Source organism: Protobothrops mucrosquamatus, unplaced genomic scaffold, assembly GCF_001527695.2.
Source record: "Protobothrops mucrosquamatus isolate PMUCROS unplaced genomic scaffold, P.Mucros_1.0 scaffold39, whole genome shotgun sequence".
NCBI lineage: Eukaryota > Metazoa > Chordata > Lepidosauria > Squamata > Viperidae > Protobothrops > Protobothrops mucrosquamatus.
This window is the reverse complement of record NW_015386421.1, coordinates 2,309,459-2,335,637: the sequence shown is the minus strand read 5'-3', so window position 1 is coordinate 2,335,637 and position 26,179 is coordinate 2,309,459. Positions and strand designations below refer to the sequence as shown.

General features: G+C 37.9%; 1 protein-coding gene across 1 annotated transcript in view; it reads left to right on the top strand.

Annotated features, from left to right (window-relative positions):
- Positions 1-26,179, top strand: part of PTPRF (protein tyrosine phosphatase receptor type F) — a 342,535-nt gene that overhangs the window by 268,776 nt on the left and 47,580 nt on the right. The window contains exons 11-18 of the mRNA XM_029283209.1: positions 686-879; positions 5,745-5,771; positions 12,307-12,424; positions 15,693-16,271; positions 16,680-16,777; positions 20,991-21,244; positions 21,938-22,028; positions 25,272-25,484. Of these exons, the coding sequence (XP_029139042.1) occupies positions 686-879; positions 5,745-5,771; positions 12,307-12,424; positions 15,693-16,271; positions 16,680-16,777; positions 20,991-21,244; positions 21,938-22,028; positions 25,272-25,484 (1,574 nt within the window). The remainder of the gene's footprint in view (positions 1-685; positions 880-5,744; positions 5,772-12,306; positions 12,425-15,692; positions 16,272-16,679; positions 16,778-20,990; positions 21,245-21,937; positions 22,029-25,271; positions 25,485-26,179) is intronic.

Below are 26,179 nucleotides of genomic sequence, written 5' to 3'. Positions count from 1 at the left end.
GATTAAAGTCAGCACTGGGAGGCGCTTGCTCCCAATGCCTTACATAGCATGTGTTCCGGCCCCACCCTTGTGGATACGCCCCCGCCCACTCGCCTCCCAAGCCACCATCCTAAGCCAGCATCCGCCCTCCCACACCCAGACCCGACCCAGTCCGCGCCCCGCAATCACGCAGCCGGGCAATCACGCAGCCGGGCAATCACGCAGCCGGGCAATCAGCTGGACGTCCCTTCAATCACGCAGCCGGGCACTCAGCTGGACGTCCCTTCTGCCCGTCCCTCCGTCGCTTTGCGCTAGGACGGAGGGTTCATCCGGCCCCTTCCACTCAAAACCTCTGTCGGGCCCTGTGAGGCGCAGGGTGATGACGTCAGAGGAGAGCGGCGGCATCGGCGGCTGCAGCGGCATCGCCGGAACGACGGGTCGGCCGGCTTCCCTGGACTGCGGCTCGGGCAAGGTAAACGGGGTGGTGGGAGGTAGGCTGTACGCGGCTGGGACGGCCTCGCGGGGCCCGACACTGTTAATCTTTGAAATCTGACATGTCCATATATACAGTCATGCATGTACCGAAATACTTGTTCCTGGGAACAGTATTGAAGAGTGAGGATTAGAGAAAGCATTCACAATTAAGGTACCAATGTTAGATGCTTGATGATTTTTCTCTAACTAAGTTTGCCTATGTACATTGCAGTGCCCAGTGCTCCCCCACGGAAAGTCGAGGTAGAGTCAGTGAACTCAACAGCAATTCGTGTTTCCTGGAAATCACCCATCTCCAACAAACAGCATGGCCAAATTCGAGGTTACCAAGTCACCTATGTAAAAATGGAGAACAATGAACCAGTTGGACCACATGTCATCAAAGATGTCATGGTAGCAGAATCCCAGGTATAGCCCGCTATTGATGAATATGCATACTTATTTGCAGAATTACCTGCATGTCAGTGGGTTGTTGTTTTTTGGTTCATAGGACTGGTTAAAATTCTAACACAGATGTGAAATCTATGGTCCCAAATGGTGTTGAACTGTTAGATCCTGTCTGAATTAATCCATAGAGTTATTCGTCATGGATAATGGAAGCTACAGTCCAAATACATCTAGAGCAGGGGTGTCAAACTGCCAACCTGCAGGCCGGACGCATCATGACAAAACCGCGCCCACCCCATTGGTGAAGAAAATGCTTCGATACATTGCACGACGTCGCGTGACGTTGCGAGTTTGACATGTCGGATCTAGAGGATCCCAAATTCATTATGTTTACTCTAAATAAATAAATTTAGAATTTAAGGCCAACTGCACAGTATGTGGTATACAACACCATGTAACTAGAGATTGCAAGTATAAACTCAAATAATGAAATTCAAGTAAAGAATGAAAAGATAGGATTAATCTAAAGAAATCAATTTGTTGGAATAAGTTTAAGGAAAATACAACTAAATGGGCTTTTTGGATAACACATCCAAAAGGTTAAGTGTTATTAAATGTTGCTAATTTTGCTAAAAATGGATTAAATGAGTTTCAAAATTGCCTTCTAACCGTCAATTAAGTCATCCTAAATGGAAAGTCTGGGATTCATCAGTAGTATGCTGGAAATAAATGTATGCTTTATTGATGGTTCTGTATTTTACTACAAGTGTTAATAAGGCTTTGTCATATTTGAGTGACATGACTTGTCAGATCAAAGAACTTCCTGAAATGAAAGCAGAAGGGAAAAGGTTGACTAGAGTGAAATAGTTTTTGAGAAATTTAAGGTCTTTCTTAATGTAATCCAGCACTCCAGGGAGGTGGATAATATAAGCATTGCCTGCTATCTCTTTGGAACTAAGTATCTTGTCAGGACTTGCTTAGTGTAAGTACTATACTCATAATATCACTGAAACAAAGAAGAAACAAAGTCTTAGTTTTGAACTATTTGTTGTAATTTTTCTACTTACTAAGACAGAATACCTTTTGGATTCAGGAGGGATGGTGGGGAAGGTTCATGCTGGGGAAAAAATCTGTAGTTCCTGAGGTTTCTACAGCTGCAAGTTGGGGGTGATCAGTTGTGAGCTAGATTTTTTAATGGCACCCAGTAAAATTACAAGAGAACTGCACAGACTAATTGATTCGCTTCCTAAGTATAGTTGAATTATTTATCTCTCTCTCAACAGGGAGCAAAGCACAGCAAAAAATAAGAAAATAAAATAAATCACACACACCTTTCATACACTAGAAAATAAAGCCCAGCCTAAGAATTACGGAGAAATAAAATAAGAACCTATTCGCACAGGATTACATTTCTTGGATTAGATCATCAGAATTTCTATGAATCTTTTCAAAATGTTCATATTTGGGAAGATACACAGTGGTTTTTATCTGAGAACGTTGTCCCTTTAGCTGGTAAAATGCATCACTTTTCTATCTTTCTCTAGGGCTAAAGATTTAGTCCTCAAAAAGCTATATGGTTAATCTCCTATAGATGAAATAATTTAATTAAACCCATTGAACCACCAGATTTTGTATAAGAAAGTAAAAGAATCTATGCAGAAACAGCAGCAATAGAACAGATGTCTTTAACTTTGATGTAAAACACTATATATATTCCTCTGATTATCCTTCATGGATATGACTTGCCTTTTATTTCTTAAAAAAAGATGGAATCTGTATATACCTATCCTTCAACAGATGGAGGCATAGTATAATAGTCTAAGACCATGCTTTGTAAAGCTTTCTATTTGTTTTATTTGCCAGGTGCAATTTGTCTTAATTCTCTGCTAGAAAGAGGCTTCAGTTTTTCAATTTGTCTCCAGTCATTATTTCTTGTAGAAATATAAGCGCTAAATTGGGGATACATTTAAACAGCAAGGGATTCCTAGCAAATTAATAAGCCAGCTACATTTGCAGGCTAATTCTCGATCTCATCCAAGGAATCAGTCATTGTGAATGGGAATTACAATAAGCTGTCCATCCTGAAGGCACTTGCCATTTTTTTTATATGGGTGGTGTTCTTGGATGATAATCAGACAGATGGAAAAGCTGCAAAACACAGTCAGGTGAAAGGCTTGAAGGCTAAAGGTGTAGCAATGTATCATATACATGATCCAGCTGCCTCAGAACAGTCATAAAGCCAGAAAACCATTTAGATAATACCACCTTCTAAAATGTTGGGAACTTTGTCATCAGAGATACAGTCAGCTTTCCATATTGAGATAATATTGCCTTCTAAAATTTTGAAATTATCAGAAATGCACTCAGCTTTCGCAATGTGTTGATAAATAATACTGTTCCATCATTCATTTCCTCTTACACTTCATCTCCCTATTACACATTGGTCAAGAATATTTAGAGGAACATTTTGCCATATATACAATATTTTTCTTCATTTTGTATTTAAAACTAATAGAAGGGAAAGTTAACATGTGCTATATATTCCTTCTTTCATTTGAATTCAGTAACTGATAGCTCTGTAAGAGAAACTTTATACTTAAGAAAATTTCTCTGCTGTGTCTCTGCCTCCAACTGATAAGTAACTAGCAGGGCAGTGTCAATCATTGTGTCCTACATGGACAGACAAGCCTGACTTTATCTCAGGAATTTGCCTGTATGTATTACTTTAGCAGAGTTCAGGAGACAGTACTCTCCACTGTATAGTTTACTACATAAACATATTTTGCTTTTCTAAGTACAAAGCTGCAACAGCCCTTTTCTAATTCAATAATTAAATGTATTAATCTGACAGTAACTTTGGATTCCCAATATCAGAAAAATCACACTGCTATGTTCCATCCTGTACATACACATTTAAATTCTACTCTGAGCTTTGTGTGTCAATATATTCCGTGATTTTCAGTCATATTTGAATATTTTGATTTGTATTCAAGATTCCAAGACACAGAATATTTTGATACTTGAGCCTACTGTATTCATTTTAACTGTCAGGTTAAAAAAGCATTTTACTTAGGATAAAATAAGAACATACAGTTAGGCAATATGGTGCATGCTCCTGATTCAGAATATGACTTCCACAACTCTCGCAGTTAGTCAGATTGACTGAAACTTATGAGAATTGCCAAAGAAATCTGGAGGATATTTAATTGTCTACCTTGTGTCTTCACTGATTGACAACAGCTTATAAGATAAACTAAGAAATAAGACTTTAAAATAGCTGTTACCCTCTTGAAAAACAAGTCCTGGGTAGCAATTATTCTTCTGGAGAGTTGTTTGAATATTCAGTTTGGCTTCATTAACAAGATCCACACGAGATTCACCACTCTTAAAAGAATTTTATTTATTAAGTAGATTTATATGGCTGCCCAACTCACACACGATAATTCTTTAATCAGACAGCTAAAGTAAAGAATGTGCATTCAACAATCATGTGTATAGTGGCAGGGCAGGCCTTCTTTGCAATAGTTTGTAAACAGGGCAGAAAATAAATCTGAGTCTAGTCCTGGTCAAACTCATCTATTTGGTGCTCTTACTAGAACTGTAGATTTGGTGATATCAACTGCCAACATTAGCTGTGCTTGCATTGGTTACATCTCTCTAAGCAGTAACAGCAGCTAATTTTTTTTTATTAAGGCCTTTGGTTTCCTAAAAGCCATTTATCTTACTCAGTGACACTAAATACTTACAAAGCAATTGGGCTGTTCAGCAGAGAACTGTTTGATCTGATAGGTAGCAGATTTATAAATTCAAACATTTAACTGTAGTTGATTTCATCACAGAGATGCTCCTAAAACAGAGTTCCTCTGGTGAAAGGGAAAGATTGTAGTATTTTTAAGTTGTCAGTGTAACCATTTAAAAAAAAACAAACTTAAAATTGAATATGCATCACCATTTTTCTGGCTCATTTTACATATTTCTACCCTGTTCTTTTAAGAAATACAGTAATTGTATAATTGTGAGATGTTGTGAATGTTTTAGTCACCGATATACATTGTCTTTAATAGTGCTGATGAATATGTCATATTTTAATATATTTAGTCCATATTGTTCTTTGGGGGAGGATTGTTATTGTTTAGCAATGTCATTATCCTAAAACCCACTTTTTGGAAATGTAATAAACTAAAGAATATCGAAACTAAAAATCATCATTATTATAATATAGCAGCTGAAAACCAGCAGTCCTTACCTCTTTGATTTAGGAATGGAAATGTATAAAGATAAATACATTTTGCTAGAAAGGAAGAAACAGGATAAGAAGTTTGCATATAGACATGGATTTAATATATATGTGGGCAGGCTCAATCATCATTTCTTTAGCTCCAATGGGATCAGACCTCTCTCAGGTAACAAAGCAAAACTGTACCCCAGTTACCTCCATGGGAACTGCTCCAAGGCTGACGTCTAACTGGAGCAGATCTGAGGGATTTTGTCAGATAGATGCCCAGCATATTTCTCCAAATGGCCCTACAGGTGGACCTCTGAGCCTGCTCTATTCAAGAGGGCTGTCCTAAACAAGGCTGCATCTCTTCATCCATTTCATCTCCCCCCCATGCCTAGGTATATTTAGGTTTGCAGTTGTAGTCATTCTGCGCAAGTTGAAAAGACAACCTCTCTTGCTTAGTTTTGTGATGGGAATTAAGACACTTAAAAGCAAGTTAAATATCAGGTTCTAATCATGCTTTTTACATTTTTAGAGATGCGTTTGTGAAGAATGGTATATATTATTGAGATCTTGCTAGTGCCAAACCTCATGTATGAATGTGTTAATCTGCATCACTATTCCTTTATTCTATCTCCATTTTCTTTCCCCCTTCCATCTCCATCAGTTGAGGCTTAAGGACTCTGCTGACCACGTAAGTACCATTTATGAGTGTAGTGTGTCTGCTTGGATCAAAAGGTTCTGAGGATCATCTTGTGAAATCTTTGTGCATAGTGCTGTCAAAACATCCCTGTCAATTCTCAGATATTTTAAGGAGTTACTCTGAAGCTTCAGCCAGCTACAAATCCTGAACAAATTGGCATTTAGATTGGAAATAATGCAGAAAAGCAATTGACATTTCTGTCATCTTTATTTCCTGCTTGTTGCAATGCAGTTTAAGTCAGTTGAAGGGGGAGCAGCCCCTCTTTACTCTCCTTGCCCAACTGGTTACATGGCAGAATCAGTTCTATATAATCTTTAAACTTCATTGCTCCCAATCATGAAATATACTTTGCTCTCTCAGCTATGACCTTTGGTAGAAACACAGGCTACAATAAGAAAACAATCATATTCAAACAGTCAAATTCAATTTTTTGGAAGTAATTTTGAAATATAAATTTGAAGGAAGAAGTTCGAACATTGCCTTTTGGGGACAAGGGAACTAAGAGAGAAAGAGAATGCTTAAAATAGCTGGTGTGACTTCCATTCCTTCCTAAACAGAAGGACTATGTTAGAAGGGGTTTGCAGTGACAGCCTTATGTCTACAATCATTGGAATGGTACCTTTCTTTTCTCCCAGTCCATGTTTTTTTTTCATTCTTTCCTCTCTCTTCCTACATTCTCCAATAGCATGTAAGGATATCTCTTTTGTGTGCACTGTGGTATTCACTATTTCTTTGGGCAATGTTTATAGCCTGTAGTGCTATATATTTTAGTTTCTCTTTCCATGTTATTTTAATTGATGTGATTAATGTGGGTTGATTGATTCAGGTCACTCATGCAAACTTCCAGGGAAAGGGGAATCTTTTCCTACTCTAATTCCTGTGTCATTCTGATTGGTGTTTCTTAATTTGGGTTTCTAAATGAAAACAATGAAGAACATTGTTTAACTTTGAGCAATCAAGAAAGTGTCTTGCTTTATCCCTTATAGTACAGATTTGGTGGAATTCTGTGCCTGGATATTCAATTGTACAGAGTTCTCATGTACAGAGTTAATATTTTTAAATTCTGCCTGGAAACATTTTGATCATTTTTAAACAGGTTGCTCCCGATAGAATTCTGTGACAGAATCTCAGTTTAGCCACAGAATAAATATGTTTTTGCATAGCATACTGAACCATGTTGATTGGCAAATGAACTCTATTTCACATAGGGGCTTTACCTGCAAACAGGTGCAACTCATAAGGTATCTGGGGTTTGATTAGCCTGCTATGTGAACACACGCAGGCTCCACGCAGAAAAAAAAAAAGGAAAATTTGCTTTGGTTTATGAATGCCTTCATTCTTGGGATGAATTAAGCAAGGGTCTTGCATTCACACATCAACTGAGTTTGATTAATCATGCTGCAGACTTCTCATTAACTTTTTTATTCAAGGCCAAAACAAAGCTTGAGTTTAGAAAAGCACATGAACTACTTCAGAAATAGTTTTCCCTAGTCACAGTCTATAAACCAATCCCACCCACTCAAATGCGGTTAGACACTTCTTTAAAACTGTGAATACATCAGTGAGAAAGGAAAACTAGTATCCTGTACCTTTCTTTTCTGTGGAGTTTATATCTCCCTTTGGTTATTGTTACAACCTATTTTCTCCATTTATGGGATGGGTACTTTATTGAACACCTGGGCATCTAACGGCAAATGATTTACCTTGGCAGTCTCATCCTCTATCTTATTGCCCATCCCGGTGCTTTCTTTTGGTAAGCTTGGTATGTGTTGCAGACATCTGTAGGAAAATTTTCTTGCCAATTAGAACTACTGCTCTTTTTGTAATCACAGTCATATTAGCTTCCTGCCCTGCCCTGGGGTTTGATGGTGGAGTGCTTTGTTTTTTGTTTTTGCCATGTATCCAAGAGATACATAGCAATATAGAAATTTTTCCCATCATCTCATGCATGTAACATAGCATGATCTGTTGATTTGAGGAACCTTTTTGTTAAATTTTGACTCCACTTCTAAAAATAGAAAATTGTTGCCCATAAGTGTTTCATAGTAATGCTGGAAAGCATTTTATATATACATGAAAGTAAGACATAGTAAAATTTAGACTTATAAACTGAAAGAAAAACTTTGCAAGTTAAAGCAAGTAAAGTGGAAAGATAAAGATGAGAGTTTAATTTAACCATTTCAGACCCAAAAAGGTAAATTACTAATTAGATGGAGCCAAACTAATCTCTCCTTATTGCCACTTCAATTGTTTCTGCCTGCCCAATACTTTGGTCAGAATGACTATGCTCTAGGTCCCCTCAATTAAACATCGTTATATTGTGGGACACAGGAAGTGTGTCATCTCTGTCGCTCCCTCTATCCTCTGAGACAGCATCTTTCCAGAGATAAGGATGATACCCAGGCCCCAGCTTTATTGTTATTGTTAATTTGGGCTATCCATTTTGTTTTATATTTTTAAATGTTTTAACTCTGCATTTGCATTGTGTAGACTGCCCAAAATTTACTGGAATGGACGGCCATAACAAATTATGGTTGGTAACATAGTCAGCCAGATGTTTAGACTGGATTTGGCATATTATTTACCTATCAAATCTTTCGCAAGGATCTGGAATAGGTAGATGTTTGATGGTATTGAAGGTATCATCCCAAGATGCTTCAAGTAAAGTTGCCTTTTGCAATTGACCAGTGGTGATTTTTGCCAATGCCAGTGATGTTCAAGTGGTGCTCCAGATGTTTTGGGATTGCACCCAAGGCATTTAGTATTATTATCATTGCTTCCTTTTGCAATAGTCATTCTACGTCTTTGTTGTGTTTCTCCAATTCTTCCTCTTCTATTCTGCTATCTCTAGATACTGCAACATCCACAATCCAGACTTTTTTGTCTTTCTTATTGACAGTTGTTAAGTCTGGGAGGGTTATGTGGCAGGTGCCTGTCTGTTTGAATTCTAAAGGCCCAAGACACTTTAGCATTTTCATTTTTCATGACTTTCTCTATTTTGTGGTCCCACTAGTTCTTGCTTGCAGACAAATGGTATTTCTTGCAGATATTCCAAGGCACTATTCTTGCTACTTTGTCATCCTGTTTGTAATTAGCATGTGCAATCTTCTTGCAGCAACTAACTACCGTAAGTGGTCCATTAGTTCTTCAGCACTTTTGCAGAGGCGGCATTCACTGTCTGTTGCTCTTTTTTCAGTTTTGGCTTTGTATGCATTTGTTCTTCAGGCATGATCTTGTGCAGTCAGAATTACCCCCTTCTAGTCTGTTTCTTCAATTTTCCTGCTCTGAGCCATTGACAGGTCTTGTTGTTATCTGCTTTGATTGCCATTTCTTTTATTGAATTGACTATGTAATATTTTACCTTGCCATGTTGCTTTTCTGTTCTTCATTTGGTCTTTCTTGTAGGACAGTTCGGTCTTGGAAAGAGATAGTAAGCCTTCATGGTATGCTAGCTTCAGTGCATCTTCTTCACTGTCCTTAAAATATTCTTTCAGTGCTCTTTTTTCTTCTTCACCTGTCTCAATGTACCTACAATCTTCCACGCCTGCTTATTTTTCCTTGGTTAGTAGAATTTGTTGCTAGATGAAGGGCATGATTCATTGTCATTATTTTTGGGGCTTCCTGTCCTGGGCTTTTAGTTTTGGCTGAGTTATTATTCTAGCTGTGTATCTAATGACTGAAATTGTCAAAGTGTTAATTGCCTTGGTGGTATTTCTGCCTCTGAGTTTGGACTTTGAGAACCTCTTCACTCTCATGTTGTGTTCACTTCTAACCTTCTTCTTGACTTCAGCATGCTTGTGTTGTCAGCTTGAAGTCATGGTCTTTATCCAGACTCTTAATGTTATTTCCATAGGGCATCTTGATTCCTTAGTTTTTGCTACCTTTCTTCTGTTGATGAAGAGGATGGCATATATGTCCAGTCCAAACTTCCTTGCAGTATTTTAACTGGTCACTGTTAAGTAGCAATTCTATTTCAAATGGTGTTTTTCCACATCCATGTAAAGGAGGTGGGATAGTCTGGCACATGTTTTTAACGTTTGATAACCATAGCCTAACCTGTTCAGTATTGTTGATAGAGGAATCAGTGTAATGACAAACAGTAGTGGTGATAGCCAGTCTCTTTGAAAGATTCCTCTCTGGATATTAATTGTATCTTCCATTGTGCCATTGCTCTTTGCACAAAGCTGCTGATGTTTCTACTGATCCTGTTATTTTTATGCACTTGAATATCCAGTCATGTGGCAGGGAGTCAAATGCCTTCATGTAATCAATCCAAGCTACATTTAAGTTGGTCTTCATTCTCTTACAGTTTTCCAGTACCATCTTGTCAATTAGGAACTGATCTTTTGTTCCTTTGCTGTTTGGGCAGTTTCCTTTCTGCCAAGGTGGAGTGAGCTTGTTTTCAACTAGATGCTGTTGGACTACATCAGCTATCACACTGGTTAGCAATTTGAAAGTTGTTGGTAAGCAGGTAATTGGCCTCTAGTTGCTTGGTGCTACCCCTTTTGTTAGATCTTTCATTATCAGATAGGTTTTGCCAGATGTTAACCAAGCTACCATTTCATATCCTTGCAGTATATTGTTAAACTGCTTGGCAATGAGTCACTGTAGACCAATCAGATGTTTCAACCAAAAACTGTGCAATTCATCTTTACCTGGTGCTGACCATTTCTTGATCTTCCTTGCTCTTTTCTCTACTATTTCTGCTGTTAGTATAAGTTATTTCACTTTAGCTTCTTTTTTATTCTTATCCACCTCCCTCTGTCTAAGGTGCATACAAGTTGTATTTCTTTGGATTGTTCCATAGCTGCTCCTGGAACTGAACTAGTTTTTCTTTGTCAAATGTTGATTGGTTTACTGCAGTCTCTCCATTGATGGATTGGTAGAAACCTTTCGGATTCAGTTGAAATTGGAGATTCTGTAGTGTGCAATTTGAGTATATATGCTGATCATCCTGGCTATAGCTGTTATTTGCTGCTTTATTATTTCCCTTGTTTCTAGGAGATGTTTCTTGATTAGGTCTTTTTGTTCTTCAGCTTCTTTTCTTTCATCTATTCTGTCTGATTTTAGTGTGCTGATCTTGTTTTCCAGTCTAACCTTCCATTTTGGTGGTGCACTGTTTGACTTTTTTTTCTTCTTTGTTGATTTTGCATCACAGATGTTCAGTTATAATTGCAACCATGCTGTACATCAGTTAGTTTATTTCTTGCAGTGAGCCGGTGCTTTCATTTGATATTTACAGTATTGGCATCTTTTAATGCTTGTCAAAGTTGCTTTTTAACATTTTTTTTAACAAGCTTCAATCAGGCAATCTTTTTCTGTTCTTTTTGTGCTATTCTAGATGTTCAGTTATTCTTCATTTCAGTTCCTCCTGTTTTTTCGGTTAGAGGTTTGTTCATTTCTGAGAAGAGGAGAGGGCACCTGGTTTGGAAATGAGAATGGTTTAATAACTATGTTGGCTTCCTTCTCCCTGGTTTGTCTCTATTACCTGAGCTACTTCTGGCAAGGCTTAGGTTTCTTTGGCCTGGGTAGATCTTTGCAGTTCTACTAATTCTACTTTTCTGAATATTTTATTTCATATTATAAATGGATGCTGATCTGCTAGCTGCTGTTCTGTTGTTTCTGATTCTGATGTTGTTCTTTTCAGAACTGGTGGAACCTTTTTCAGATATCCTCTTTTTATTGGATTTGTAATAGCAAATCATTATTTCTTTGTTTTCATTCTTTTTATGTTTGCAGTGGGTAAGAAATTTTTCTTCCAGGGGTTCTGCAGCTTCTGGCGCTGGTTGGTCAGCCAATACCCCTGAACCCTGTAGTCCACTTGTCACCAGATGTCCAGAAACTCCAACACCTAGCATGGTCTTGTTGACCCAAGTAAAATGTGATCCAGTATAGGTTTCTGTGAGTTATGTCTCACCATATTGTTTATGGGAGAGACACTCTTCATCTGGTTCCTCTGAGGACCTCTGTCCAGGATGGTTAAACGCCTGGCATAGGTCTCATATTTCTCAGAGCATGTTAGCAGCACAACCACGTCAAGGTAGTGCCTCACTAAGGGATGGTTATGTATATTAGCGACTCAACAGCATTTGGTTCTTCACTGGTGACATTCAATTAAGAAATATTATTTTGTCATTTGTTGGCTGAGTTACATTATACACTTAACAATCAGACCACAAGTAACTTCTATCATATTGCATTATAATTGTAAGGTTCTACAAATTTCTCCAGGTTCTTTTCAGCTTTCTGCCCAAATTAGGAGAAAAAAGTTGAATATCTGTATACCTGATTTGATAAAAGAGAGGTTTCTTGACCTCTACTTGCCTTTCTAATTTGTAATTTTAACTCTATAGTTTCAGTGAAGAGATACATGTATTAGCTGTGAGAGCTAAAAGAACTTGAAACCAAGCAAACTTTTAAATTGGTTAGAGGAAAACTCCAGAATATATCTGAGAGTCAGAAATGTTCTGGTAATCATTTCCTTTTCAATTTGCTTGATATAATGATATCTTTTTTCTCCCTACAGGAAACCATCATCGGGGGCCTTTTACCAGAAACTACCTATTCTGTCAGCATCGCAGCCTATACCACTAAAGGGGACGGAGCCCGCAGCAAGGCCAAAGTGATTGCTACAACTGGAGCAGGTAAGCCATTTGTCCTACAATATCACTTGATGGACAGGCCTACTTTGCTATCTTTTTTGAGCTGCTGAATCATTGATATAGTTGGAGTCGTGGCAGAAATGTTAAACTTCAGAGAAATTGGGAATATTCAAAAATTCTACCCCTTTCACCTGGTCTCTAAACTGTTTGCAGGTGGTAGTGAATGGAACTAAACTAAATACAGACAATGCAAATATAGACCTCCCTTCATCCTTTGTAATCAGTCTACAGGTATTAGCAGCCAGCAGAGGTCTCAAGCAGAACTGGAATACAATGATACTGTTATGTTAATTATTGGTGTTTGATACTGTATCCCTCATCTCTTATTAGCTCTCATGGTTAGCAGTTTTTTGTAGATTTATTTGCCATGAATTGCCTTTGTTTCAAAAACCATCTATAGTGGTTTGCCATTAGCACATTTCATGGCGAGGATAGGCTCTAAGTTGTCTATCTCAGGCACATAGTCATCAGGTGACACTGATGGTCCTTTGCACAGTTTTGTCTGTTCTGATCCTATTCATAATTCATTGAATTATCTCAACTTTATTATACCAAACAGAGAGAAGAAATTATATGTCCTTACAAGGTACATGGTGATAAACATATATTTTCATTTAGATGCCTTTGTTTGTGTCTGTTATTCCTAACCTTTCCTTTATCTGGATCACCACAACAGCTTTTAATCAACACAATATGACCAAGAGTTGACAACACTGTGGTCATATACACCATGTAGCAGAGATAATTTTTGCCTGATGCCATACTTCAAATACCCAAAATAAAAATTTTAAAAACCACTAACTTTTAAAAAATACTGAAATTGCCAATATCAAGCATGAATAATAAAATTATATCAGATTTAGTGACTTCCTGAGACTTTAATTTTAAAAATATCTTTTAGTATCTGTATCGATAACTGCACATATTAGACTCTCAATCCCTCAGTGATGCCTTAAATTGGAAATCACTGAAGTATACAATTGTAATGAGTTAAATGATGTCTAGGACTCAATCATATTTTCTGAGCTGTGTTTTTGAATAATTACTTACTCTATTGATCTGTTTGGAAATGATATTTGAAATGAAGATAAAACTACAAACACAGGACAGCATTAAAATTTGTTGCAGTACAGGCATTCTTACCCTTGATTAAGAAAATACTGCATTTCTTATGCCTGTTCCTTCTTCCTGCCTAAATAAGAACAAATAAACAGATGATGGAAATGGATTCGGGGACACACAGAGGTCCACAATACAAGGCACACTAGGATTCAGTTGGAACTGCCTGCTGTATTAAGAATTTGTGGTTACAGTCTTATCCAAGTATATCAAATGAGATAATGCAGAGCTTTTTATAGGATTTTCTGTAGTAGTCTCTTGTTTTGGAATGATGCCTGGTTGTTTACAGTATGCTAATTTCTGTTGGCTTCAGATTTTGTCATATTTTAAACTCGGCAGATTAAAAACAATGAATGAAAACATTATCTATCCCAATCTTGGTATTTGCCAAATTTCAACAGGCATTCTTAAAACTTCTTTCCATTGAAGAATATATTAGTTCTAGAAATGTTAATATATTGATAGAAAGAGAAGCCAGGTATCTGGAGAACAAGTGAGATGGAAAGTATTTTTGGAGCATTGCTGTCATATAAAAAGTGTGGGTTAGTCTGTTCTGATCTAATATATATACCAGTTAGTCTGGCAAAATTTTAGAAGAGTTCCAAGTTGTACAAAAGCATAGAAACTTTTTAAAATTCCTCCTTGTGCCATTCTTAGTGCTGCCATCTCTTAGCTTCTCTCTCATATCAGTTCTGTTCACCCTACCACCACAGTATCCAATGAAACAAGCAAAGTTTGTTAAAACATTTCCCATAATCTAAATGGCTTTCACAGAGGAGCATCATCATCATAACTTAGCTAAACCTACTCAAACCATATGTGGAATATTACTGTGCTGTTGTGATTTGTCTCTGGGTGCCCCAATCCAACACAGGCTAATGCTTATTTTGGCAGTAAACAGGCTCTGAATAGTTCTGCTTGCAGTTGGATTTACACATCAATTTCACCTGATGTGGGGGAAAGAGATGTGTCTATTGTGGGTGTAACTGAGGTATGAAACCATTCATTTTATACAGCAGGTGTTAAGCTTTGATGGGAGCAGCCCTTAATTTGTACTGCACATACAAAATTTGGAATCAGGTTGCTGCACAGCCATCACATCAGCATTCCTGGCAGGAACCAGTTCATCAGCTTAAATGCAGTGTATTTTGATTGCAAGCAACATGCCTCACTCTCTCATGAGCTCACGCAGGTGGTGAAATTATAACTGCTACTATGAAATTTGTCCACATCAAACTAGCAGGGATTCCAAAGCGGAGTCTGGACATGTCCTCAGTAACTTATGCTACTAGCCAAATAGCTATATTACAATGATACTTTTCACCTTGTTCAAACTATCCAAAACTGCATTATCTGACATTTTGAAAAATGTTGGGGTTCAAGGAATGCTTGGATAGATACATTGAGATTTAAGACAGAGCTGGATAAACAATCCATAGAGACTGATTTTGGTTGCAATATGGATAATTGTTAAATTGGGATATATTTATGAAGCTAAAAACCAAACTTGTATCTTCTGCATTTTAAATGATTTGTCATACAATTTTGGTTTCTCCTGCATGTTGCTACATCACTTAATGACATGCTTGGTCAGGGGTGTCAAACTTGCAGCCTGCGGGCAGGATGCGTCATGCGCAGGCCACACTCACTCTGGCTCCGTAAAGGCAAAATACGTCACGATACGTGAAATGACGCGATTGAGTTTGACACTTGTGTGTTAGATTAACAATTATTCTTTGTTTTTGGAGCTAAAGGATACCCACTCCATAAAATAAAGCCTTGGACAATTTATTTATTTTTATTTATTTAATTATGGGATACACAGAGTAGTAAAAACTGACTACCCATTCAGAATTACAATGAAGAACAGCTCTTCCTGGGCTGAACCACTTCAGGGCACTTTGGAAGTTGGGAAGATTTTTCTCCACATGTGCCATCCTGGGTGTGCAAAATGCTTCTAACATTCTTTTAGATGTGGAATCATTTATCTGCAATCTGATGCAGCATGATCCTGGAAAATCCATGTAGATGCAGTTATTCAGTTTGTAGTTCAGCTCTAATGCCGTTTGACTGCTTCAAGATCTAAATTTTGCTTCCATTCGTAGCCTAATACCCTGTTTTTGTTCCACAGTCCCAGGCAAACCCACTATGATGATCAGTACAACATCTATGAACACCGCCTTAATCAATTGGCTCCCGCCCAAAGAGATGGTTGGAGAGCTCTTGGGCTACATGCTGCGATACAAATGTGCTGATGAAGAGAAGATGATAGTAATACAGTTTGGAAAAGATGACGATCACTACACTGTGACCAAACTTTACAAGGGTGCCACTTATATCTTCAAATTGTCTGCAAAGAATAGGGCAGGTCCTGGGGAGGAGTTTCAGAAGGAAATAACTACTCCAGAGGAGGCACCAAGTGGCTTCCCCCAGAACCTGGAGGTGGTTGGGCTTACCACCTCTACCACCAAAGTGACCTGGAATCCACCACTGCTGGCTGAGAGGAATGGAAAAATTACCAACTATACAGTTGTATACAGAGACATAAACAGCCAGCAAAACCTGACCAATGTTACTAAGGAACAAAGTATCACTCTGACCAATCTCAAATCTGACACAACTTACGACATCAAAGTTAGAGCCCACACTAGCAAGGGAGCGGGACCTCTCAGCCCCAGCATTCAATCAAGAACAATGCCAATGGAACAAGGTAGGCGCCTCTTGCTGTGGTCAGATTCTGAATTCCCATTATAGAAAATGGGTGAAAAATGTCCCATTTAGTCTTACCTTATCTTATTCAGTCTTAATATACCTTATAATAGTAGAGGGGAGGAACAGGCATGAGGGTTGCATGATAGATCTTGCAGATCAAAGCACAGATCCCATTGTTTCTGTGTGCGTGAACCTTGTATCACAACTGATGTCATGTAAACGTCAAAAAGGAATTTCTTCAAGGAACCAGTGACTATTCTCTTTTGACATTTGTGATGAAGAGCCAAAGGAGAAAATGAAAAATCTGCATTAGTTTAAATCTAAAATGTGAAAGGGCAGGATTTGATAAGGGTTGCCTATAGTTGTTTCCCCAGAGAATGCTCAAGAGAAGTCTTTTTAATTGCAGTGTTCGCAAAGAACTTCCGTGTCAGTGCTGTGATGAAAACCTCAGTGCTACTTAGTTGGGAAGTGCCTGATTCTTATAAATCAGCAGTACCCTTCAAGGTAAGGAACTATCAACATCCAGGATGGAAACCTTATCTAAGTGTAGTAATTACTGTAGAGTCTTCCAGGTAGTCCTAAATCTGACTTTGATTCAATAAAAGTGATAAGGGATCAGACTGTTTATCTGAAACCAGTTGTTTTGCTGCCATCAGGACAGTATTTGTTGAAACTACTTAAGCATGTAAACCTAGAGAGACATATCAGGATTTTGGCAGCAGAATGCTTTGCCTTGGCTGCTGCAGAGTACTTACACTTTCTCATTCCTACCTCTTTAAGACTCAGTCACTAAAGTGTAGCAATCAGCAGCTAGGCAGACCCTCCAAACTCCTTGCATTGCCCAGTAAATATTTCTTTATTTTGAAAATTTTGTTCTATTTTTTAAAATGTATTCCTAATTGTTTGAAAATGCTTCCGGATAATTAGGCTGTATTAGTAAAGGGCGTGGAAACATAAACTTAGTACCATGGGAGTTTATTCAGAGTAACCCATTTAGCTAATGTTTAAACATAAGATGCCTATTAAAATACTTTTTAAAAATAAAGACAGTAACCCTATAAAATGATAAGCAAAAGAAAGATAGTGATGAGAGACTGTACCTCCAACTTTTAAAAAAAATGTAACAATAGACAAAAATGTTAGATGAGTACTTATTAGGCCTGATACAGATAACTCTGCCCTGCCAGATGCTTGCACACATTTCCATGCTTTCCCTCTCTTACTGATACACACAAGCAAACCTGGGATGGAAGTTGCCTTTATAACTAGCAGACCCCAGCAGCATCAGCTGCCCGTAGCAAACTATTTAATTTTGTATTGACAGCCTCCAAGGAAAAGATAAAAAAAAAGTCAGAATCTTGCATCAGATTTTGTATTTATGTCTCCCACTTCCTTTCCACCGCCATCATTCTGCACACTCCTGGGAGGACAGCCAAGTCAGTCTCATGCCTGGATGTACTTTTACTGCCTCCAAATTTCCTGCAAGAAATCAGAGCAGAACGATCGTATCTGTGCTGCAAAAATCTGGACTTTCATGAGATGGCAGCAAAGAGATGCTATTTTTAGGGGTACCTGGAGTTTTACAACCCAAATATGTTAACCTTACAGGAAAGCAGACATGATCCAATGAAAATGGCAGGCAAAACAGGAGCCCACCAGAGTGAAGACAGGGAAAATATTTACAAAATCTACACTGTCTTGAATAATGCTGGACATCTGACCACTCTAAACATGCTTAGAGCAAGCTAAGGCATCTCAGTACGAAGTTGTGTCTGCTGACCTTGCTAGCAGTGGGTGGATATACTGTGAGAGCTAAGCCAAAAGGTTCTCAGAACAGAGGTGCAAATTATGTCAACAGTTCAGCAATACTCAGGTTCAGGGCTATGAAGTACAGAGCAAAGAATCCACTGAAGCGTGGAAAAGGCACAAAGAAGAAGCAACGTGTGTAAACTCCCAGGGATATAAGAAGGGAACTGTACCTTCACTGTGACAGATGAGAATCAACTGTTTAATAAGACTTCTAGTTTACAATAAAGATTTGTATTTAGTCACACTGTGACTAAGAGAACCCCTGCTGTAGATTAAGCTTCCTGGAGGGAGTAAGGAAGATGACCTTGACAGAGATATGTAACCTCTGTTGCCTAGCCAAGCCTGTTAAAATCAGGATTTAAAGATTTACAGCTGAGTCCTAGACTCGGAAACCTGACACGTTTATTAATAGTGGTTTCTGTACTGGGATTTCCTCATGTCCAGTTCCACAGATCCAATGTGTTCTTAATAGAGCTAATGAATAACGTTTAAGAAATAGAACAAGATTGTATCCAAACTGATAAGATGTGTATTTTGAATATTAGATTCTGTTATGAATTGAGATAAAGGAAACTTTGGTTACCTAAAACCTGGAAATTATAAATACTAAATGTTAAATTTGAATATTGATGGGAAACTAAAAATTGGGAAAAACCAATAACAGGATCTTTATTGAATGTAAAGATTGAATGTAAAAGTAATTAAGATATGTATAAGCTAAACATTTATTGATAAATGTAATAATGATGTTTTTATTTAGTTGATATAATAAGAACTGTATTAGCTAAAATATGAGATAGTAGATATTAAGGGAAAAAGAGAGGAAATATTGGAGGTTGTAATTTGAGATTTGTACTAAAGATACTGAACTATTGATTAACCCAGCCACCACGTTATTTTTTAAATACCTTAATGTAAAATTAGAAAATTAATAAAAATATTATTAAAAAAGAACTAATGAATTAGCAAGATACTACAATATGTAAAGTTCAGAAGGTCTGGCTAGGTTAATATAGCTTAGGCTGCTGATGAGGGTTAAGTTAGAGTTGACAGCCATTTCCTCAACAAGCTGGGCATATGGAGGCTTGGGAGCAGATGATTCTAGTGGGTTGCTAACTGTAGAGCAGCCATGGAATTATAAGAAGTTTAAATGAGCTTCCTAATACCTATTGCTGATTCTAGATGTGCAGGTTATGTGCAGGGTTAGATACCGAAAGAATAACTGGCCTGGATATAATCTGTGAAGCAAGAATATTCCGAACAAGGCTCCCTGTGTGTCCAGCTGTTTAATTCACACATGCAGAATGCCATACCAAAGCCTAATAATCTAATAAGCACTGCTGATAAATCTCCACGGGAACAATTAGCATTATCTCCACTTCATAAACAGTTGCTCACTAAATCTATATCCCAAAGAGTGTCTTCTTTCTCTTTAACAGATTTAATTAAAGCATATATTTGGAGGTGTACAATAAATCTCATGATTTTTCTTTCTTTCTTTTAATGGGGGAGAACTAGGACCTTTGGAAATTCTTTACTGAAAATCAATAGTGAGGTTTTCAGTTTCCTCCAGCAACAATCATTATTTCATCTGGACCAGGAGATAAATTCCCTGCAAAAAAAAATAAAAAAATGACTGGTCTGGTGGAGTGAGGGAGTAGTGGCGTTATGATGTCTGTTGCAGTCAGAACCTGATGTCCCTGATATAAGAATGCTTCTTCCCTATTTCTTAAAGGAGTGTTAGATGTATGCTTTCTTGTGAAATGTGACTGATTTTACACATGTTTGTGAGATTGTAAGTAGAATATTCCTGGATATGTAGAGCAGCGGCCCCCAACCTTTTGGGCACCAGGGACCGGTTCCGTGGAAAGAGGTTTTTCTACGGACTGGAGGGGGCGTGGTTTTGCATGTTACCTGCATCTGTGGATGGAGCTTTGCTTGTTTGCACGGCCTGGTTGCTGGCATGCTGCAGCCCGGTGCTGGTCCACAGATCAGGAGTTGGGGACTCCTGTTATAGAGTATCGGCTCACCATCCACAATCTTAGTTTTTAGCAAGTATTAGATATTTATTTAAGAAACAGAGGAGGGTTTTTTGATTGCTTTTGTTGCTTTGCCACAGCTAGAGTATAGTTAAAGATGGAACCAAAGTTTGGCTGTTAAAGCAGAGATGGCTCGCTATATTGTAGATTTCTGGAATTATCTGGACAAGTCTGCATCAGTCATGAGAGGAAAGGAATTTTTATTGTCTCTCTACATCTGTCTTTCTCCTAACAATATAATTAAAACATAGAAAAAATCAGTAACAAAACCTTTATATTTTATTTTCTTCTTTTTTTCTTCTTTCTTTTTCTATTTCTTATTTAACCCTTATTTTTTGTTTCTTTTCTAATAGTTCTGTTGTTTTTAACCTTAAGATTTTCTGCAATAAAAATTATATTTAAAAATCAGTAACAAAGCCAATGAGGCAGCATGAACTGCTGTTTCTTCCAAAGACTGGCACAATGAAGATTCTGAGTGCCACTTTCTGAAATCATCCGTTCAAATAGGAATCACTGGAGTGTATTGCAGTCTGTGGAAACAAAACGTGCTTTAAGTTCCAATGTAATCCACAAGGTATCATTTTGGACAGCAACGTTCCCACAGAATCAAGGTATTTTCAGTTTCAGAACTAGACCTAGAACTCAGTTGAAGTGGACTTAGAAAATCAGTGCATTCTGTATATTGAGAAATTCCCAAGATAAATACCTCATTTGAGTAGTGGTTACAGTTAAAATCAGTTTTCACATATTATCAGAAGATCAAAGCAAAGACCCAACTCGGAGATAGAAATTTGGTGACAACGTTCATTTCTTTCCTAGGAGAAAATGTCTAAGTATGACATGCAATGCTTTATTTGCTTTGCTTTCAGATTCTATACAATGGGCAGACGGTGGAGGTAGATGGACATTCTATGAAGAAGCTAATAAATGACTTGGTGCCAGACACAAATTATTCCTTTGCACTTACAAACCGGGGAAGTAGTGCAGGTGCATTGCAACACCGGGTCTTCATCCGGACAGCACCTGATGTTTTCCAGACAAAGCCTGTTTCCACCTACAAATATATCCATAATGGACAGTTCACCCTCACTCTCCCCAAAGTGAAGACTTCTGTGCCAGTCAGGTATACTCTCTCCACATCTCTGATTCCGTACTGATACTGACCTAGCACTATGCTCTGATCCTCCAAGAAGTACAATGTATTAGAAATTAGTACTGTATCTTCCTACTCAAATTAGGAAATCCCTGTGAGGTGAACAGATTTTTGTATGGGCAGTGAAATGGTATTACTGGGAATCATGTCAGATTTCACAGACTTTGATTAATTGTGTGAGTTGAACTACAAAAATCTTTAAAATATACTACAATAGTAAGGACAAAATTCAAGAGATTAGTGTATAAGATTTGAAGCAGCAACCTATTAGGATTCTGATTTTGGACAATTATTTTTCGGTACTGCATGTTGCTTCTTTGAGTTACATATTCTTTATGGTAATTAAGGCCATAAAGCCATAATCTCCCTTTCTTTCCTCTTAAAGGACCCAAGATGACCTTATCCTGCCCAATTACTCTGACTAATGTATGTAAATCCCTTACAAAGCTTGTTGAAGTCTCATTCGTGTTTATGGTTCCATAACATACCACTGTAATTGGTACTCGGCTATAAAATAAGCTTTACAACATTATTTCTCTTATTCATGACAGTCTGAAGAATGGAAAGAAAGTGAAGCAGTGAGTGACAGTTGCAGGGATTTTGTGAGGGCATTCCATTATTTCTAGGAGAACTCACTTTTTCCCTCTTCTTCCTCCTCCACAGATCATACTACATTGTGGTAGTATCAATAGAGCACACAAGCAGTATACTTGCCTCCAGAGTGAACAGTCCGGATGAGATGGAACTGGACCAGGTATGAGAAGAAAGAAATATGCTATTGTTCTCAGACTTCTTGGTTGAAAGGTGAATCTGTGATCCCCTGAATCAAGTGTGTCAAACCCATGGCCCATTGGCCACAGGCAGTCCTAGTAATGCAGTCTTTTAAAAAAAATATTTTTTAAAAGGAAGTTTGTAACTTATATGCATTAACTATATTATATATTTTATATACGGCCCAAGACAATTTCTCTTCACTCATGCAGCCCAGGCAAACCAAAAGGTTGGACAATTACGTCCTAATTGATAAATATGTGATTCCTCTCATGAATAAAACAACACAATAATTGAATAACTGCATTAGTTAGGAGTAGGTTTCTGAGTACAATTCAAAATGCTGTTAATACCTTTAAAACCCTTAATGGCATGAGGATATCTAAAAAAAGCCACTTTTGCCTGATAAAAGCTACCCATACAACACAATTGACAATTAGAGAATATCTGCTCAGGATCTCAGAGGTTGGGGGCCCAATCATATGGAATAGCCTACCCTCTAAGGTAAAAGTATTTCCTATTCCAGTGATCTTCTACAAACTTAAAAAGACCCATGTTTTCCAAAGGGCCTTTCAGCATTATCCACAGTATATATACTAAACAGAAGATTATATCAGTCATATTCACCAGCCCTGTGGTGCTGGGGATAGTAGTGTTTGGCATTTTCTGAAGCTGGATAGTCTTGTTTTTGCATGTGTAAGATTATTCCCCTAGGACAGCAGGGTTTATCACCACCTCTTAACGTTCTTAGAAGCATTAACTTCCTCAAATGCCCATTAACTCCAACTAAATCTAAAAATTGCCTGCAATTTTAACTTGAAAGAAGTCATTATGCTAGAATTCCCAGAGGTGTTACTACATTTATGGATCACACTTCATTTCCTTCTGCATTCTATTTCACTGTCTCTCTTCAAAGCAAAAATATATTGTACTATGGATGTATGTGTATTTGACCTCAAAGAAATAGGACTTGAAGATCCAGTGTATGGATGTAAAACAACAATATCATTCTAGAGAGCAAAAGTCAACAGGCTCTGTCCCTAATATTGTATAATATCATGATTTTATGTAACTTCTGTCTTTCTGGCATCATATTTCCTCTGCTGTTGTATGTTTGTTTTTACCATTTTGTGTGAAATATATGCTATGCCTTCCTTCACTTTAAATTAATTTCAAACCCTGTCATTTATTTGTATTAATTAGAAAAGCACACAATATATTTATATGAGAGCCTCTCCAAGCAATGTAATTAAATTCTTGGTGTGTTTAAATCATTCTTCTGAATTTATGGGTGACTATGATCTTCATTTTTTTATCTGGATCCCCTATGAAATTTGTTTTATAAAATGTGGGATTTTATAAAAAAAAACTTTGCTATAATACGGATAGTACAACATAGAAAAATATGACATGTCCAACAGTACTCCAGACTGCAAAGCACGCTTATTGGGTAAGATAAATCCATCTCAAAGCCTCCCAAACTATTATTTTTCTCTGAAAGTTCAAATTCATGGGCTTCCACGATAGATATTTTGGAGTCTATCAGCTAGTTTCCAGCCTCCCCTTTGTGGGTAAAGTGGTTGGATAGGAGTTATAAAGGGTCTTGGAGGAAGTATTTATCTGGACCAATTTTAGTGTGGTTTCAGGCCAGGATACAGTACTGAGGTAGCACTGGTTGTACTAGTCATTGGCCTTTGGCAGATTTGAGGTAGAGGTGCTGCATCCATCCTCATGTGCATTGATTTCTTGACAATTTTCAGTACTGTTTTCCAGTACCCTTCTGGATTAGCTATGCAGATTAGAAGTGGGGGTGCTATGTTACAGTAGTTCACCTCCTTCCTCAGTAGTCGGTACCATTTGGTGTTGAAAGCAGGGTCCCTCAAAGCTCAATGATCTCGCCCCTCTTGTTAATATGCACATGAAATCGTTGGTTGAGGCATCTTATCAGATTCAAGATTGAAAAAACAAAGTCAATGTGCCTCTTTAGCATCCTGACACACACACACACACACACACACACACACACACACACCTATCTCAGATATTTTCATCTTTGGTCTTGTGTGGGGTTGTACTTCCCATTTGATACTAGTATGCAGTTTGGAAATCCTCTAGGATTCACAAATAGTACTCAATCAGTAAATAGTAGTTGTATTCATGAGGGCCTTTGCACAAGTACACCTTGTGTTCCAATTGCACCTTTTCCTCAATCAGAAGAAACTTCAGAAGTCATTCATAACCTACTTGCTTCACATTTGGACTAATACAATGCGTTCTGTGTGAGGCTACTCTTGATTATTATCTAAAAGCTATAGCTGGTTCAAAATGAAGCATAATGGGTAATAACAGGCACTTCTTGTTATGCTGATTTGTCATGGTTGCTTCAGAAGCTACATTGGTGGACAGTCAGATTTCAGGTGCAAGTCAAAGTGCTAGTTATTATCTATAAAACCCTTCATAGCATAGGGCAGGGGTAGGGAACCTTGGCTCTTTTATGACTTCTGGACTTCAACTCCCAGAATTCCTGAATCAGTATGGCTGGTTCAGGAATTCTGGGTATTGAAGTCCAGAAGTCATAAAAGAGCCAAGGTTCCCTACCCCTGGCATAGGGAATAATTATTTGAGGGCTCATCTGTCTTCAGTTATTTCTACTCGTTTGATACAAACAAGCAGAGTGAGTACTTTCCATGTCCCTTCAATGAAACATTACCATCTTGCAGGACTGAGGAAGCATGCCTTCTTTGTCACAGTCCATGTCCACTGGAATAGCAATCCTTCCCCCCTGACATACATAACAGCTCTCATTCTTCAAGTCTCTTTAAAAACTGGCTCTGTTTCCAGGCCATTTTTTTTTCTGGAAAACGTGTAATTTTCTACAGGCAGTATGTTTCTCTAAATAATTCTTTTAAATATTGTAAGATCCCCAGAATCTTTTTTGGAGTGGAATGGCCTTGAAATCCAATAAATAAATATTTGCATTGGGTATTGTCAATTTGCTTACTCCCCTAAGCTCTTTTCAACTATTCATTTTCCTTTTTTTCTTCATACAATAAAAGATTACCTTGTCCTATGTAGGGGGAGAGCCATGTTAGTCTGTGGTGGCACAAAGTCAGGAGCACCTTTTTCGAGTAACAAATGTTATTAAAAGCATACGCTTTTGTGAAGTGAAGTTCACAAAGGTATCTGGCAGAACTTTTTCTTACATAAGCTTTCTTTGACTATCTAGCTACTTGAGGCCATAAACCAAGGGGCCACAGAAAGGCGCCAGCGTCGACAAGCAGAACACCTCAAGCCTTACATTGCGGCCCAAGTGGATGAACTGCCAGAGACATTTGTTTTGGGAGATGAAAAGAATTATAAAGGCTTCTTTAATAAGCCACTTTCAGAAGATTTGAGCTACCGTTGTTTTGTGCTGGCTTCACTGGAGGATGGTGATACGGTAAGAACCTTGAAAGAAGAAAAAGACTGTTACAGAGTTAGCATTGTTGGATTATTGGCTTAGTAAAGATTGTAGTTTTTCCTTCCACTTGCCTGTCCATATAAACATTTACATTATATTTTGTTGCACACCGGTGTGGATAAGCGAGAGGAAAGGAAAAGTAATAGAGTGCTGCTTCTGCATGAAATGTGTAAGTAATGTCCAACATAATGAAGATATTTGGGTCTTTCTGTTCTGTCCCATTCTTTGGCTCTTACTTTCAGCTACATTTACTTGTAATGGCTCATTAGAGCTGGTCAAATGCGCCATTACTCACCCAGTTTGAACACTTCAGTGACGGACATAGCAAATGTGCAACCAAGTTGGGAGGGTGAGGGCTCTGAGCTGCCAGCTGAGGACAAGTTGTGTATTACTGTATACAAGAGTGAATGTACTAAGGCGCTCTTGACTAGCTGAGCGCACTTTCCAGGTGTTTGGTATGGTTTGTGCTACAGCTATGCCGGTTTTTTAATAATTTTATTAAAAGTTTTAATTATAATACATAATTAAAATACAATACAAAAAAGGAAAGGAAAAAATAAGAGAATAAAAGTGCAAGAACTGCAAAACATAAAAGAAAAAAACAACAACCTAAGAATGTGATTTCACACCTCATCATAATACAAAATTTCACTATTTGTTTCTTCCCTTAACAG